The sequence below is a fragment of the Sphaerodactylus townsendi genome, linkage group LG03 (assembly GCF_021028975.2).
Source record: "Sphaerodactylus townsendi isolate TG3544 linkage group LG03, MPM_Stown_v2.3, whole genome shotgun sequence".
NCBI classification, from domain to species: domain Eukaryota; kingdom Metazoa; phylum Chordata; class Lepidosauria; order Squamata; family Sphaerodactylidae; genus Sphaerodactylus; species Sphaerodactylus townsendi.
This window is the reverse complement of record NC_059427.1, coordinates 73,444,217-73,461,317: the sequence shown is the minus strand read 5'-3', so window position 1 is coordinate 73,461,317 and position 17,101 is coordinate 73,444,217. Positions and strand designations below refer to the sequence as shown.

General features: G+C 49.0%; 1 protein-coding gene across 2 annotated transcripts in view; it reads left to right on the top strand.

Annotated features, from left to right (window-relative positions):
• Nucleotides 1-14,354: 14,354 nt before the first annotated feature.
• The window catches only part of UNC5A (unc-5 netrin receptor A), a 115,341-nt gene continuing 112,594 nt past the window's right edge, over nt 14,355-17,101 (top strand). The window contains exon 1 of one of the 2 annotated variants that reach the window (XM_048491397.1): nt 14,355-14,932. In XM_048491397.1, the coding sequence (XP_048347354.1) occupies nt 14,830-14,932 (103 nt within the window). In that variant the 5' untranslated portion in view covers nt 14,355-14,829. The remainder of the gene's footprint in view (nt 14,933-17,101) is intronic. The other variant, XM_048491398.1, reaches the window with a different exon arrangement.

Here is a 17,101-nt window from a genome sequence, read left to right as displayed (position 1 = left end):
GAAAAGATGGTGAGTGAACTGAACTACCTGCAGTCAGTTGACCCTTCTTTTCAAGAGGCATTTACATATTTATACCTCACTTTTCCTCCCCGTGGGGAATCAAAGCAGCTTTCCTTTACTGTGAATTCCCTTTATTGTGGATCCTCACAACAATCCTACTTAGACTGAGAGAGACAGAGTGGCTGGTCTAAAGTCACTCAGCAAGCTTCCGAGGCAAAGTAGTCATCTGAGCCTGAATCTCTCAGATCCTACAGACACCCCAACTGCTACACCACACTGGTTCTATGGGAAGCAGAGCAGGAAGCCATTTGGGAATCTACAAAGAGGAAGAAGGGACTGAACAATCCTAGAATTCATAACAACTAACCTGTTCACAAATGGAACACAAAAAAGTCAGCAGAACTATTTTCCATTAGTAAAGGAATGCTCTGCTCAAATAGACCCATAGCTTTTGTAGTGAATGCTGATGGTTAACTCCACACCAATTTGGAGGTTTGCTCGCACCAGCAAAAACTGGCAAGGAAGAATGTCATAGCTACCTGTCGAGTTAGACCAAAGCACCACCTAGCCAAGTGAGCAAGGGTCACCTGATACTCCTGGTCATCCTCATCTGGTTCTCAGATATACTTGCTCTGAAGAGGAAACACACATTTTGAAAAGGATGCAAGCTAATAGCTATTGCTTGGCCCATGAATGTGTCTAGTCCTTTTAAAGCCTCTTCAGCATGTGATCATCTTCACCGTATCTTATGGGAACAAAGTAAATTTTGCATTGAATGAAGTGTTTCCTTTAGTTTATCTGGAAAAGAGCGGCTTTACTGATTTTGTGTCTGTTTCCATAGAACCAGCACAGCAACAACGGACTACAACGAGCAAAATCAAATTGGGAATGAAAGCAGCAGCCAAAGCCTTTGGCCCTGAGCTGTCCCTTTCCCAAACCCAGCCTGTGCTTTGGTTGTTACTTGTCCCTCATCCAGCTGTGATGGGCCACCAAGACTGTGCTGCTATCCAGGAGGCTGAGCACAAAGGACTGGTAATGAAGCTGTCAGCCTTTGGTGATGTCCAGTAGTGGAGCGCAGACACAACACAGCCCTATTCAAGGTAGTGGGTGAGCGTTAAGAGTTCCGTTTTCTTGATCAGACACGATGCTGTCAGAAGAAAGCCTTGCTTTATTCTCCGTGCACTGGCTTGCTGCCCAAGTCTGCCAAATGCTTTCAAAGGCTGCCCCTTGTCTCCTGGGCCAGAGTCAGAGGAGAAAGTGGAGGGCCAGCTCCATATCAGGGGGCCAGATGCTGGATTTTCACAGTGGTATTCGAGCTTGGCATGAGGAACCTCACCCCAGAGGGACACCCACATCAGACTGGCACTATTGTAGCATATCTTTCAAAGAAGAACAATCATCAGCTTAGAGCCTAGCAGAGCTAGGGATGGAAAGCTTTGGTTTTAAGAGTTGCCTAAGCAACAAGAATGGGGCCAGACTGCACATGAAGTGTTGCCAAGGAGGAAGGCCTCACATGTTGACTGGGCTCTTGCCACCCCTGCCCTTGTGGAATCACAGGGGCTGACCTAGGTGTAGTTCTGTGAGTGCTGCTGCTCACAGGAATACTGTGGGAGAGGGGGTTCAGCAAAGGGAAAAATGAATTCAGATTTCTCATAGAAATCTTCCTGTGTAAAAGTGTTCAAGATTCAATTTGTGAACGGTGTGAAGGCAATATTCAAGTTTCCCTCCATAATCTGGATCAGGGGTCTCCAGCATGGTGCCAACCAACACCTTTTCTGGTGCCTGCTTTAGGAAGCGGGTGGGGCTAGGCTCAACAAGGCTTCTGATGGACTATTGCAGATTTGATTGGCTGTGCAGATTTTTTAAAATGTTGCTTTGGCAGCAGCTGCCAACACAGCATAAGAACCTTCAACCTGCTCTGTGTTACTGAAGTTCAACCGTGGCAATCATTTTATGGCTAGCTCCACCTCCTCAGGCCACCATTTTGTGGCAGCCATTTAGTTGATACACACACCTTGTCATGTCTGAATTCTAATGAGCCCTCAGGCTCAAAAGGGATGGGGATCCTAATCTAGGTTTTGAGTCAAATATCAATTACTAGAGCTAGAACCAACACATTTCCTCCCATACTACATCTAGGGAGATTTATGAAATCTCTACACTAGAAGCACGCTTGTACTTATTGTCTAACTCTTGAAGTATCACTCAAGCACATTTTGTTTGTCCAAAATTCATGGAATTTAGACCCAACTTTTTTCTTAAGGCCCCAACTTTGGCAGGCCCTTGCTTTCTTAACTCCAAATTGAATTATCTCCTGAATAATCAGGATCCTATGCTACTGGAAATGGTGGCCAATTTCCTGATTAATACTCTGAATTAACCTTCTGGGTTCTCTTTCTGCTTATATTATCTTTGTATATTTTTGGATATTCTTTTTAGTTCTCTTATCCTGTATAATTCTATTTGCTGATTTTCCTTTGATGCCTAATACAGGTTTCTGACAATGTGCTTGTTCCTTTCAAAAAGTTCTGCACCCAAAGCTCAGTTCTGTTGGAGTTGCAATCATTTGTAAGTGTACAACATTGAATTAAACATTTTCAAATGAGGGGAAATAGCTGCATTTTAAATCCCTGGAAGGTTTTGTTTAAGCATGAATAAAAGCCACGTGCTTCGAGGTGTAGACAAGACTCTGCTCCTAGTGCCCCTCCCGCCATCCCACTGTGTGTGGGGGGAAGTTGGCCAGCTTTATACTGAGCTGGGTGTATTTTTCTTGGCATCAGACTGGCAGCACCAGAAGCCAGAATTGGAGACTATCCTGATCAGGGAAAAGACAGAATAATAACAGAGGGGTGAACAGATGGAGCACGTGAGCGCTGGGCCGCTTTGGCAAAGGAGAGAGCTACCATGGTGCTCTGCCCTAAGATAGCCCCACTTTGCAGTTTATGTGCCTTTGTTAGGAGGAATGTGTGCAATGCCCTGGGTCTCTGATGTCTGCATGAAAAATATGCACTTTAGGCATATGTGTGCAAAGCTTTGATGAGTACATCTGCATGCAAAGCCTATTTCCATTTGTCCTTTTATGTCTGCATTTGATGTGTATGCATTTATAAGGAAATCTGTCCCTTGTTGTGTTCCCTGGTGCCCCCTCGTGGAGGAAGGGAGCAGTGGGATTGGGTTTGCCCTCTTTGGCACTTCTATGCAGTTGGAGTCTAATGGAACGTGGACTGTTACTATATGACAACTTGGGGTCCCCCAGACGACATATTTGCTCGGTGCTGCCTGCATGATATAAACAGTAAGTGCAGGTCAGGCTGTTCTGTTTCGGCAGCCACCTGTGTGCTGTTGTACAGGAGCTCAGATGGTGAATGGCTACTTCCCTCGCCGCTTTTTTCTCAATCCAGTAGCCTTTGATGGAGCTTTCTCAAAAGCCAGGCTCAGCTGCGCTTAGCAGGCCCAGGCCCTGAGGCCAGCTGCCTCCTCCTGTGCACATTCTATGCAGGGAGGCAGGGATGGGCTGATTCTGCACACTGCCCAGCCTCTCCTGGCTCAGCGGCATCTCTCGGCAAGTGTTCAAAGAACCTTCTTGTGCAAGGACTGGAGAGACATCACAGCCAGGAAGGTGAAGCTGGAATGGGGATGGTGACCTGCAGCAGCAAATAGGCAAGGCAAGGGACTGAGGATATATGAGCACTGAAAAGGGATCGCTGCTGCTGGTTTGCTGGTGGAGGAAGAAAACAAATGGGCCAGAAAAAGACCAAGTCTCCCATGCATGAGGAAAATTGTACTTGGCAAAGGGGCAATGGCCTCTTGGTTCTGAACACAGATTCTGCTTCACTTGAGGGGGGTGGGCAGCAGTGCCCCACAGTTTACCCCGGCTCTAACCAGCTACAGAATGATGACCCAGCATGCAGTACAGCCAGGATGGGACACTGTGTGCCGAGAGCGGTCCACACATGGAGGTTTTTGAAGCCTTCGGTCAAGACTGCAATTCATGATGGAGAAACAGCAGTGCAGAGATAGGCAGCTTGAATGGTTGTAGTCTGGTCTGCCTGAGCAAGGTGCTCAAAGCTGGCTCAGTTGCTTCTGCTCAGCAGCCTCTGGGGTCATTCCTGCCACTCTGCCTGTCTAAAAGTTGCACTCTTCTCTGCGTGAGATCACAGTTGTCTCCATAGTAACCTGCAGTGAGCTCATGTGCAGGGGCTGTGACTTCAGCAGGAACAGATGGAGGCAAGAGTAGCAAAACATCCTGTTTTTATGCAAATGCTGTTACTAATACTTTTTAAAAAATGGAGGGTGGCTTTTTCCAAAAGAGCCCCCCCCCCTCCTCAACATGCATATTGTGTGAGGCCCAGGAGCTGCTTCCCACATGGGGAAGGACCATAAACTGCTCATCTTCCCCCTTACAAAACAATTTCTGGGCAAAAACAATCCCCTCAAAATCAAGGCTTGAGAGGACTGAGATCCCCAAGTCACACTGTGACCAAAAGACCTTTGCTGCATCTTTTCGGCAGCCGTATTTTTTACCTGCATGGAGCTCAGCTTTATCCCTCCCCGCCTTTAACCTGGTACAGGTTTCATTCGCATTCCAATCTCACAGGTGCTGCTGATCAGATCATTTCAGGAGAGTTTAATAAGCTCCTGTTTATTAAAATAAGATACAAAATCTGTGGCTGACCTGATGTCAGAGATGCCAGCTAGGTCTCAGAGGCAGCTAAGCTTCCCAGCTGTGTACATTTAATTGCCCTCTTTCTAGCAGTGTTTCCTGTCATTCCTTTAAAGGAGGTGTTGGGATTTGATTGTGATTTAAGTTTGTTGGTTGAGGCTGTTATGTTTCTGTATAGCTGGGAGAACAGTATGGGAAACCCAGGTGCTCACTGTGCCACTAGTAAAGGCCAAGTGAGACCAGATTAGAGAGACATATTTGATTCTAGGGTTCCCCTGTGGGGCTGGAGAGTGTGAGGAGATCTGGCCTGATCAGATGAACACAAGAAAAGCCCACCTAGATGCAGAATGTATTACTGCTTTTGGAGTGTTCTCATCTAAAACTGAAGTGGAATTTCACATACAATTGAAAACAGGCAATTTTCAGAAGAGGACCTTGAGATTTTGAGGTGAGAGTTTTAATATGCAAATTCAAAATTAGAGAATTTGAGTGAGAGGTTTCTTTGTTTCCATTCTAGACTGGATATAGGAGGCCATTTGACGCTTTTTTAGAAAGAAGGAGGGTTAGAAAGATTCCAAATATATGCTTTCTGGGAGCATTTAGTATTTGGAAGCAGAATGACTGGGTGTTTCCGCTGCCAACGCTACCACAATAAACAAGCAAAGCTTCTCAGAAATTAAAAAAAAATCAAATGTCAACTTTTGACATTGAATTTTTTAAAAATATAATTTGATTTTGAACTGTGGAAAATAGCTGCAAATCCCCCCTATGATTTATTTCAGCTCCATCCTTTATTGAACTAAAGCAGTGGGGAGAAGATAAATGGCTCTCACTGCTCCTGGTTTTGTTACCCCATCCTGGTGAATAACTAACAGCAAATCTTTTTCAACCCTCAGAGGCTGATGGGATTCACTGACTGTAGGGCTCAGCAATGGGGCAGCAAGTTGCCAGGAATTTGGTTTCCATTTACTCTGACTCACCCGGGCATTCTTAAGACTACAGACCTACAGGTTCCTGACATTTCCCTCCCCCCTGCTCACAACATGAAGAGTCTGGGGGTTACTCTCCACTGCAACATTAACGAGCTGGGCATTCCTGTGCCCAGCTCCCACAGTGATCACATTAAATCAGACTTCCTCTCAACCTATGCCTCCTGTGCCAGCCTAATATTCAGCATAATAGAGGGCAAAGCTGTTTGGTGAACCCTCACTCTCTGAACAAGAAGAAGTTTGGTGAAAGCGTGATAATGAGTTTCCCCCCCTGGTGGAAGAGCCAAGAGGAATTGTTATGGCTAAAGGAGGAGCTGGAAAGATTGAGCATAAAAGCAAGTCACAGAAAGAAAACAGGGGCCTTTTTCATTTGAAATTAGGGTTGCCAACCTGTAGGTGGAGTCTGGAGTTCAGTTCCCCTGGAGAAAATGGCAGACCCAGCTTCAGAGTTGGGCTTTATGGCATCACATCCCCGCTAAGCTCCCTCCATCTCCAAACTCAGTCCTTTCCAGGCTTGACCCCCAACTCTCCAGGAATTTCCTAACCCAGATTTGGTAACCCCATTTGAAACAATCGCTGTGCAGGACCATTTGAAACAAAAGAATAATTCCATCCCCTCTCTTCAGGTAACCAGTGTATTTTAAATCAAATCTAGGCCACAACTGCATTCAGTTTGCATTTATGCCACTTTCACTAAACCTTAATCAGTTATTTTCACTATTGGCCTATTTAATGTATGCCTACTCTTCTTCCAGGGAGGTTAGCTTGGCTCTCATTCCCCCCTCCCCCTTTTAAACTCGGAATGGCCCAGTGAAGTAGGTTACATTGAGAGATGGTAGCAGGCCCAAGATCACCCAGTGACCTTCATGGCTGAGCAGAATTTGAACCTGGGTCTCCTCAGCCCACACTCAATATTTCATCAGCTACAGTGCTATGATTGTAATTGGGTATGAAATGTGGAGCCGTCACCAACTGGGAAGCTGAGATAAGCCGGTAAACTTTAGAGAGGTTTGGCACTATTGATCCTTTTCTCAGTCTTCTTAAGCACTTTGCACGGCTCGCGGTTGGAGGCAGACACAGCTGTGGTTCTCCAAGCAGTGAAGGCCAGGTGGTAAAGGCCTTGCGTGTTTAAAAAATAAAATAAAAAGAGCATATGGTAGAGAGGAAAGTACATAAGCAGAAACAGTGACTCACAACTCTGATCAGTAAACAACTTTTCACAAGCACACAAGTGTTCAAAACTGGCAGCTTTCTTTGTCCACATTGTTCAGTTTCACTGCACTATATGCCATTCCGAAGCTTACACCATACCATGAAGCCTGCTTATGGGTCAAAGTAGCTGGGACTGGGGTTAAATGGCTCCTAGACTTTATGACTAAAGGGAACCTCCATATTCAGAGATGTAGAAACTCTTGAGTACGAGTTACATGAGGCAATATCAGGGGATGGCCTCAGCCTCTAATTTCTGTTGTTGGCCCTTCAGAGTGACTTAGTGAGACAGAACCAGAACTGGATGGACCCTCCCTGGTCTGGTCTGATCTAGAGGACTCGTTCTTATTCTGCATATGTTTTTCCTACCTCCACCTCTTATGGAAGTGGCAATTTTCTCATGATGGTTTGGTGAAGCAGCAACACTTATCTGAACCTGGAGTTACCAGACAAGCATATAATACAGTCTAACTCATAATCATTTGGAGAAAAGTCTGAAGTTCTGTGCAGGAGATTAAGGAAGACCTTATCCATGTATGTCAAGAGGGTAAAAGAAGGCTGCCCTGGCCTGTCTTTTCTCACTCCAGTTCTTGAAGGCATCAGAGCATCTTGCTAATTGTTTACTTCCTAGATCTACTGATGAAACTAGCTGTATGGAGCACAAAAGCAAACAATAAGAAATAGATCCCATCCCCTGTCTGCCTTTCCTTGCCTGTTCCTTGTCTGCTGAAACCCCTTTTTCTTTGACCTTCACCGCATTGGCTACATATTAAACTGGAGTACAATTCTTTTGCCTCTTTCTGTACTCCCTGCACTCTTGTTGACACTTTTGCTTGAAGAACACAGATCTGGAGTAGAATAGGGATGTGAGTTTTAGTTGAAGAATGCTAGTAGTTTGCTCGGTTGGGAGCAGGGGGAATGGAAACCTCTAGAGCAAGAGGTTTCAAACTGAGCTCCAGGAAACCATGGGTTTTGTTATAAGATTTCTAAGGACTTCTCAATGAGATGGATAATGGACAAATCAGCCAAAAAGGGGAGTATAGAGGTCAACAATTTAGGGACTCTCATTACATGGAGCTGGCCAAGTTACAAGGTTTTTTGTCATGATATCTGACTGGGTCTGAGTGGGGGTGGGGCACAGGAACTACCTGTCTGGGGACTAAAGGTGGTTCCCTGGTGGCTAAAGCTGAGAGTTTCTCCTCTGTGGATCTTCCTCTGCAGTATTTGAGGGCGTAACTAGATGAAACGTAGCAAATTCTGTGTTAAGAGCTCCTAGCATTTTTAAAAGTCCCTCACCAGGAGTACAGAACCCTGATATGGATTGGGACCATGGCACAAGTGGAAGTGGGTTTAACCCCCTCTCTCTATTGCTTTTTTCCAGATCTGAAAGGGCATGGGGGCACTGTTTGCATTGCTATGAAAATGAATATGAACTGATACTGATACCAACAAATGCATGCTTTCACAGAACAGGACATCACGCACCCCATAAGAGCAGTTCTAGACTGAGAAAGCTTAGACCCCTCTGTCTTTGTGCTGTGACTTTGGTCCAAGGTGGGATTCCTGGTAAGAGACTGACAGAGCTTCAATGCATTTCTAGTTCAGGCCTCATCTGAAGGGCCATGCTGGGTGTATTCTAAGGTTCAGGCCCACCTGATGCAAGGCAGAAGCAAATAGACTTCAGTGTATGGGGAAGGAGCACCTGGTACCGATAAAGTGCAGGTGTGAACCTGATGTGTCCCTTGGGAAACAAAGTTCACACTGTTAGAAAAAGTGGTTCTTGCTGTTTTCCATGTTTACAATGAATTGTAAAAGTGTGCTGTTTTGCCAGGACTGATAGTGATGATCAGTGGGTTCCAGTGATACAGTCTACGAGATTTGCTTCGTCTGTAGAGTTATTGCACCCAGAGTCAGCTAGTCCACTACATAGCACTTCAAATAGATGTTATAGTGCAACATCAATAAGCTTATTAAAGAAGATATGAGGTAAGCCAGGGCCAGCATGAAGAAAGTGAGATGTAAAATGGCTACACAGAGATAAAATTGCCCAACAATTTCTAACTGAAGACTTTCCTAATTTATATTAATTTCCTACCCACTGAGAAACCTTCTTGCACAATATTTCTGATTAGGAACTGGCTCCTTCTATTACAGGGACACTTGTGTCCAAAATGGAGGAGGGCTCCTTGTTGTCGAAGAGGATGTCCCTGTGAGCCCCTTCAGGTTTGCTAAAAATGAGAGAAAAGTCTGAAAACTGACTCCTCCTACACTCCATCCCCAACTTTACCAATCAAATTTCTTTTACTTTCTGTCCAGGACTCCTTTTAGGACAGAAAACTGTGTTAAGGAGAGGGTGGATTGTCAGGCGCTCCCTGCATTAGGCTGAAGCAAGTTACAATCACTCCAGGACCAGCAGTTGCTGATTTCTCCATTATACAGGTGGAGTTTTCCCCTGCTAAATGTGTAATAATCAGTGGGGGACTGAGAACTAGAGAGGGCTGGAGGAACAAAATGGAGCTTGATTCTTAGGCTCCAGGTGGAAGGCTGCTGTTCTAGCAAGTAGCATTTTGATGAGGGAGGGGCAGGTGGAGAAGCCCTGGCCCCCAAGGAATCAGGCCACTACACCTGGCCGATTTGGTGTGTAGTATGTCATAAAGAAAAAGGGAATGGGTGGTGAGATGGTGACTAACAAGCTCCATCTTGTGAAGTGACCTCAGGGAGCATGGCTGTCAAGCTGCTGTGACGGGTCCTCGTGCATCTGCATGGAATAAGGGCTGGCAGAATTATGAGAAAGAGAGAGAGGGAGAGAGCAGAAGCGGGGGGACCTGCACTGCAGCTGCAGAAACTTTCTGCGGGGGTCCCCTGTTCTGTTGGTTCACTCTTGGTTCTGGCAGCGAAGACTCATGTGGGTGCTGTAAAGTCACATCTGACTCATGGTGACCCGACAGGGTTTTCAACGCAAGAAACGTTCAGGGGTGGTTTGCCATTGCCTGCCTCTGCCTGGGCTGAGAGAATTCTGAGAGAACTATGACTGGTCCAAAGTCACCCAGCAGGCTTCATGTGGAGGAGTGGGGAATCGAACCTGGTTCTCCAGATTAGAGCCTGCCGTTCTTAGCCACTACACTACACTGACTGAATATACAGCAAATGGGGAGAGGGCAGTGCTGGTTTTTGACAGGACACTTTAACTGTCATGCATCTGGGAAAAAGCGTAAGGAGGCAACTAAATGACTGGTATAAACTGAGTCTTCCTTGCCACTGCCCAGGAGGAACAAATGCTGCTGGGCAAGCCCAGATGAGCCATGAACCATCTCCTTTAGGACTGTTTATCAGCTTCGTGCAAATAGAACAGGCTAATCAGTCCCCAGTTGCAGGCTGCCAAGTGGATGTGAATAAATATCCTCAGGAGGGGAGCAAACAGAGCCGGGTTCCTCTCTTGCCAATCATCAAAGAGTTCCAGAGCAGCAGGGAGCCACGCCATGGCTCTGGCAGTGCACATGAGTTGCAAAGGTTAGTTCCGGTCAGGAGTACAACACCCCTGGGAAAGATGCTGCCACAGTAATAAACATTGGGAAACAGAAGCTAATTTGGGAGGTGGACAAAAAGAGAGGGTTGTGGTCATGGTGACTGAATACCCCCATTGCAGTTGTTGGTTGGAGAAATTCATCTGCAGAAGGGGAAACATGTGTGACTCCTGCATGTGTACAAAAGGTGTCAGATTCAGTGAAATCCCCTCCCCCGCACCCGATAAATGGAAGGCCTTTCACTTCCCTCTTCCTAATCAGCCTAGGGAACACTTTGCAGTGTGACTGCTGACAGTGGTTCTTGTGAAGCACATTCTGGATAAATTCTGCTCTCACAGCATACATTTCTTAACTTCCAGCATTCATTCTTAGTCCACTAGCAGGCATTTGCAAAATGTTGAATATTTTGGCAAGGAGGACTCTGGTGGCAGAAAGGCACAAGCTAGTGGGGAGTTGTAAATCTGAGAATGAAAACAAAAGGGATTTGGGGATTTGGGGGAAGCCCAGTAAGAGCTACATTTCATTCTGACCAGCAGGAATCCTCCTGACCAAGTGACCAAGGTTCATTCTGATCATTAAGCTTTTAGGCTTCCATCTTAAACTCCCCCCCCACCCGGCCCCCCACCCCCGGTAACAATAAGAACTAGTAACTTGCTCTGCCTTCTCCTCTGCATTCATTCACTGATATTGCTTGGAAGTCAAATTCCACACTGCATTCTATCATACAAAGTGTCATGCATGCATATATTAGCTACATGGGATGTGTTTTACAGTGGAAAGCTATGGAGAGCGACTCCAGCTGAAGATTCCAATTGGCTTTATTCATTGTAGATTCCAATTGGCTTTATTCATTTTCTTCTTCCTCATGGGGCAAGGTTCAGGCACACTGACCCTCACTCATTTTTCTTTCACAAACAAGCCCAGGCCTAAATGGGGGAAAAAATTAATTTTCCCTGCTTTTGTTAACTCCCTGCTTTCTAATTGCAACCCAGTATCTCATTACAAGGAGCGTCAACCTGCCCCCTCGTTCAGAGGGCAACATGTTGTGTGTGTGTCTTTGCGTGTCTTGTGTCCCATGGCCCCAGCTGCCTCCAAAGTTCTCTGTCAGCGGTGTGCGGGAGAGTGGTGGCCGGGGCTGCCAGTCTCCAGGTTGGACCTGGAGAGTCCCAGAATGACAACTGTTCTTCAGATGACAGACATTAGTTCCACTGGAGAAAATGGTTGAATTGGAGGGTAGTCTGTATGGCAACCTCCTTTTCTCAGACTCCACCCCCTAAAATCTCCAGGAATGTTGCAACCTGGAGTTGGCAACCCTCTTGATGGCACTTCCAGCTTTCACTAACATCAGGGAGCAACTCAGCAGCTGAGACATGACTCCAAGCAGACATCAGCCATGCACTTTATACAGCTCCATATCTGAAATTCCTCCCCCCACACAAAAAACACTCAGAGAATGATGTACACCTGCTGGCACATAGCCAAGCATCACCCTCACCCTCCCAGCAGCTCAAGTCAGTGTGTGCTGGAAGTGGGGGTTTCTATGGAAACCCCAGTGCTGGACTGTGATGTCACTGTGTTCACAACTAGGGGCTGTGGCTCCCACACTGGATATCCCCTAACAGGAGCTCCACTCCTTTTTTTTCTTTGGCATTTAAAGCATGCATGTGCATCGTTTGCTCTTTGTGGGATGAGGAGCTCTGGGGTGCCTGGGGTTGGGCAGTTCTGCCATGTGAAACCAGGTCACTCTCAGAGCCACAGTGGGGGAGGCGGCCTCCAGGAAGAGCCCACAAGCATTGGCATCCCAATCCAAGGAGAAGCAAGATGCTCAAATGAGCGCAGCCTAAGAACGCTCCGCCAGAGACTGTAGGACAAATGTCGTCAAAGTTCAAAAACAGACCATTCTGATTTTAAAACAGAAAGAAAACCCCAGCACATATTGGGCCACAAGGGAATTATGCAATCTAAAAAAATATATATACACATTTTCAATGAGCAGAAGTTTTGTAAAAAGAAAAAAGAGAGTAATGAATGGCTTGGTTTTGAACTTTAAATAAATCTGTTGCTGCACTCAATTACAGCTTGCATTTGTGCTGCATCTGGGCATCCCCCCCTGCCTGAGGGGCCGAGGTCAGGAAGAGAGGGTTGTTTTCCAGCCCTGCCTTCTTTCTTGGAGGATTAATGTGCTCCTGATGGCTACAGCTGTAAAGGAGACAATTGTGGGACAGTTCCCTTCTCTACAAAGCTGGGGGAAAGTCATAGGCTGGTGCCAAGTTTAGTGCTGAGTTTAAGGGCTTGTTAACTTCTTTCTTCCCAAGCACAGTGTACATAGGTAGTTCTGGGCCACCATTCCAAGTGCCTGCAACCCACACAACTCCGCCACAGGCATCAAACTCTAGAGTCCACAGAGATGTTTAGAGGTGTGTGGTGATGGTGGGGAAGGAGGGAGGGCTATCTAAGAAAAAAGGACGAGGCACCCATTTCTGTGTGTGCAGCCAGCTTTATGTGCTGCATGTGGTGATGTGTTGAGCTCTTGAATATGATTTTGTGCCAGATGCAGCAGTGCGTGTGAGGGTTGCAAGCAACTGTGTCAAGAGTGTGCATCTATTTTGCTTCTTCTGAGCAAGGGTCTGAGGTGGTCTGTGTTGTTTAGGGGTGCCCCCCCCCCATGTTTGCCTGTATATCCATGTTTTGCATGCTATTGTCTGTCTGCATGTGCTTTGCTTAGCTTGTTTTTCTCCTTGTATTGTATGCCTAGTCTTTAGATGTGTGGTCTGAACCTGTCTGTATTGTTCTGTGTCTGTGTGTCCCGTCTTTGTGTCTGTCTTCTTCGCACATGCTGCATGTCTCTGTGCTGGAGGAGGCACAGGTTCCTCCGACCTAGCCAGCTCTGCCCAGCCTCCTTGTTTGACCCCAGCACAGCCTCCCGCACCCGCCACCTCCAGCTCCGGGAGCCCTGTGGGCTCATTCACACCCTCCGTCCTTCGTCCCCCTCCTCCGTCCCCTTGCTGCGGCAGAGCGGGCACCACCAGAGCACGGGGGTCCCAGGCAGCTCCTCAGGGGACGTTTGTCCAGAACATAAATGCTTATGATTGGCAGCCCCTGCTCCAGACAAGCCCAGGACTGGAGTAGGAACGAGACAACTGCCGGACTGGGCTCTGACCCCTTGGGAATCCTTGCTCCCCATGCAAGGTGACTGGGGAGGGAGGGTAGAGGCTGGCGAGTCTTTTAAGGATGTGCCTGAATCTCCGACAGCAGGGGGAGGGGATGTGTTCCCCCTCTCCCCACGCTTTCCCTTTTGTAATGTGTGAATGATGCCTAGGTTTCCTCTCAGGAGTTCGCTTAGAGGTGTGACCAGAGATGTGGGGGGGGGGGGGGGGGTTGATGTGAATCGTGGCAGGGTGGAGTTAGTGAGCTAAAGGGCCATCACTCTGCCCCGGGGTTAGCTGGGGGGCGGCGGCGGAGTAGCAGGCGGGCTTTGGCAACTGGCATTATATCGGAGGACAGATTAGGTAGAAAGCTTTGGGGAGTCTCCGAAACGCCTGTTGATTTGCCAGGGGTATAATGCACTCGGCGTGCCTCGGGGTAGCATCTGGGCGGGGAAGGAAACCCCCTGTGGTGGGAATCTCTATGCAACCCCATAGATGGGCTTGGAGGCAGTCTTATACACCGTATCCTATCCTACCCCCCTACCCCGCCCACCCCCCCGGCCGGGCACCGTTTGCCCTTCTCTCGGCCCCACTTTCCCCCGCAGGCGGGCTGTTCCTACCCGGTGGTGCAGACAGAGAGCCGAGCGAGGCAGGTAGGTGTGTGCGGCGGCTCCGCCTGGCGGCTGCGGTTCCTTTTCCCTCCCCGGGGAGCGCTTGTTTGCGTCTCAGGAGCTTGTCAGTCTGTAACCAGCTGTTGCTCGGTCCCTTCCCGTGGCGGATTCCAGTCCGGGTTTTGCAGCCCCTCGCTGGCTCTTTCTTCTTTCTCTTCTGCATTGCCGCGGACAAGGTGCTCGCAGCCAACCCAGCGCTGCCTGGCAGTGAGAAGGAGACGGAGACACACACACGCGCACACACACACACACACAGACTCCCTCTCTCTCTCGCACACACGCACAGTCGCGTCGCGGCGACCGGCCGGCGAGGGGGTCTATGCGGCTGCCCGGCGCGGATCTCCAGAGCGGGCTGTCGGATCGAGCCCCCGCTCCCGCAGGCTCCCCGCCCCCCTCCTCCGCCCCCCAGATCGCTCCCCCTCGGAGCCCCGGCGGCGGGCCCGTCCGGCCATGAGCGTCAGATGGAGCGTGCTGGGAGCCCGAGGCGGGCTGGGGTCCTGAGCGCCTACCGGGTGCCCTGAGTTGTTGCAGCAGCAGCAGCGCCGAGCAGACTCCAGCGGGGCCCCTCTCCCCTGCCCCGGCCGGGTCCCGTCCCGTCCTCGCCGCGATCCTCTGCCCTGCCGAGGGATGGCTTTATGGCAGCAGCTCGGAGCCGGTGCCCGCGTGGGCACGGGGCTGTGGCATGTCCTGCTGGCTGGCACCATCCTCACTAGCCACATTCAGCCCAACGGTGAGTCACAGCGATTTCCACCCGCGGCGGCGGCGGCGGCGGCGGCAGTCTCCTTGGGCAGCGTCTCTTCTTGCGCTCTGCTCCGGTCCCTTCCTTGACGGAGAGTATTTGGGGGCGGGGGGGGGACTGGGGACCGACCTGGAGGCTCGACGGGGAGCGCGGCGCTCGGCGGGGGAACTAGCTCTGGCAGAGGGTGCGCTCTTGGCAGGGGACATAGAGGCTGGCACGGGTGGCAGGCGATACTGAGGTTCAGCAGAGGGCATTCAGACTGGCAGGGGACATCAGGGTAGGATTGGGCACGATTTGCTCTCTGGAGGCAAGGGACCTGGCAAGGGGGCATCGAGCTCCACAGGGAGCAGTTGGAGTACCAGCAAACTTTCCAGCCTGGTTGCACCCCCTGCTCTGTCTAAAGGCACCACCGGGCTGAATGCCAGGTGGAACTCTCCTTCTGCTACCCTGGCACTGCCAAGAGCTGTGTTGTTGCCGCAGGAATCTTTTCCGGAGCTCCATTCCGAGCTGTGCCTTGTGAGTTGACCCATTGCCCCTGTTCTTCCACTGAGCCCATACCAACCGCAGTGCTGCGGGAGGGCTGTGTTTGTGCCCTTTTCCCAGTCACCCCCTTCCCTCCTGCTGTTTCTCTTGGTTTGGGCAGATCTTTGTCTCCTGCTTCGCATACCTGGCAGGCAGGATGAATGAAGGATTTTTGTAGCAAAGATACAACATTGCATGACTTCTGGTCTCAGCAGGACAACTGGAACCGCTGCCTGTGAGCAATGTTGGGGTGGGACTTCAGCAACTTATTGTGTCCAGTTGTTGGCATGGCAGTGTCTGGCAGGGTGAGAGGCTATGAGGTGTTGATGCCCAACCTAACTGGCCTGAATCTGCCCTGGACACTTCAAGGTGAGGAGTGGAGGAAGGCCCAGGGCCTGGGATGTGGCTGTGTCTGGTTATCGTACGCCAAGTGCAGAAATACCAATGTGAGGAGAGGTGCTGCCAGTCTGTAACTGTATTATCAGAATGACAGGGTGTCTGCAGAACGTCGCCTAATCAGTGTTACATGTGCCTCACCAACAATGACACCCGCCACCCGGTGCCCATGGGATGGCTGGGCTGAAATGCAATTCACTCTCCGCAGCAGCATGGAAGCCTTGAACGAACAAACAATACAGTCGCCCAATCCTTGTGAGGCAGGCCAGACCTTTTATTCCCAGAGCAGAGGTGCACAACGGAGACCCAAAGCCATAGGGACTTTGCCCAAGGTCAACCAGCAGGTCAGTACCAGAGGAGGGAACAGGGGACAAATGCCCTGTCTCAGCCCCGTGCCTCCCTCTTTCTCATCAAGGGCCCGGAGGAACTGACGTGGCACACAGGTGTTTCTGGAATTGCTCTTAGAGCCACAGGAGCAGAAGGGTTTTTAAGCTACAACCCCAGCCACTCCGTCATAATGCACCAAAGACACACATAATGTGTGCTCACATACACAATCATGGATGGACTCATCATGAACACACAGTTTGTAGGCTCTCTCAAGGATTAAAACGGTATTTGACAAGGAAGAGGGTGCATGCACTCAGATTCAAACATGTCCAAAGAGTGCTTGTATACAGGATAACAGCACACATGTGGGAGAAAACAGACACACATGGTTGTGTGTGCATAACAAATGTTCTCACATATTTATCCTGAAAAACCCCATGGTAACAATGAATCCTCTCTAGGCAACATATGCCTTCGGTCCCTCATGGGCAGACTGTTGTGCTCCACAGAGTCACTCCATCCTGTACCTGGCAGAACACCTGGCAATGAGGGACAGTTACTCTTCACAAAACAACCATCACCAACTGCACAAACAACTCCCCTACTGTACGGCTACACAGCCCTTCCTTTTTTAAAAAAAACCCTCATGGCACAGGCATGAAGGATGAGAGGACTTGGTGCTGGCAACAGAAAGGAGCAGAGTGGATACTGTTTGCCTTTTCTTTCATCTCTTTCCCACCCTTGTCTTTGCCAGCCTGCAGAGAGCCAGCCAACTCTCTAGCAAAGCTGGGGAGAGGGGGGAGTCTTTCAGTTTACAGACTCAGTCACAGAAAGAGGGCCCACATGGGGGCATTGGGGGGAATAACATTGAAGATAGATTATCCCACCTGAAGGAAGGCTGTAGATTGCATT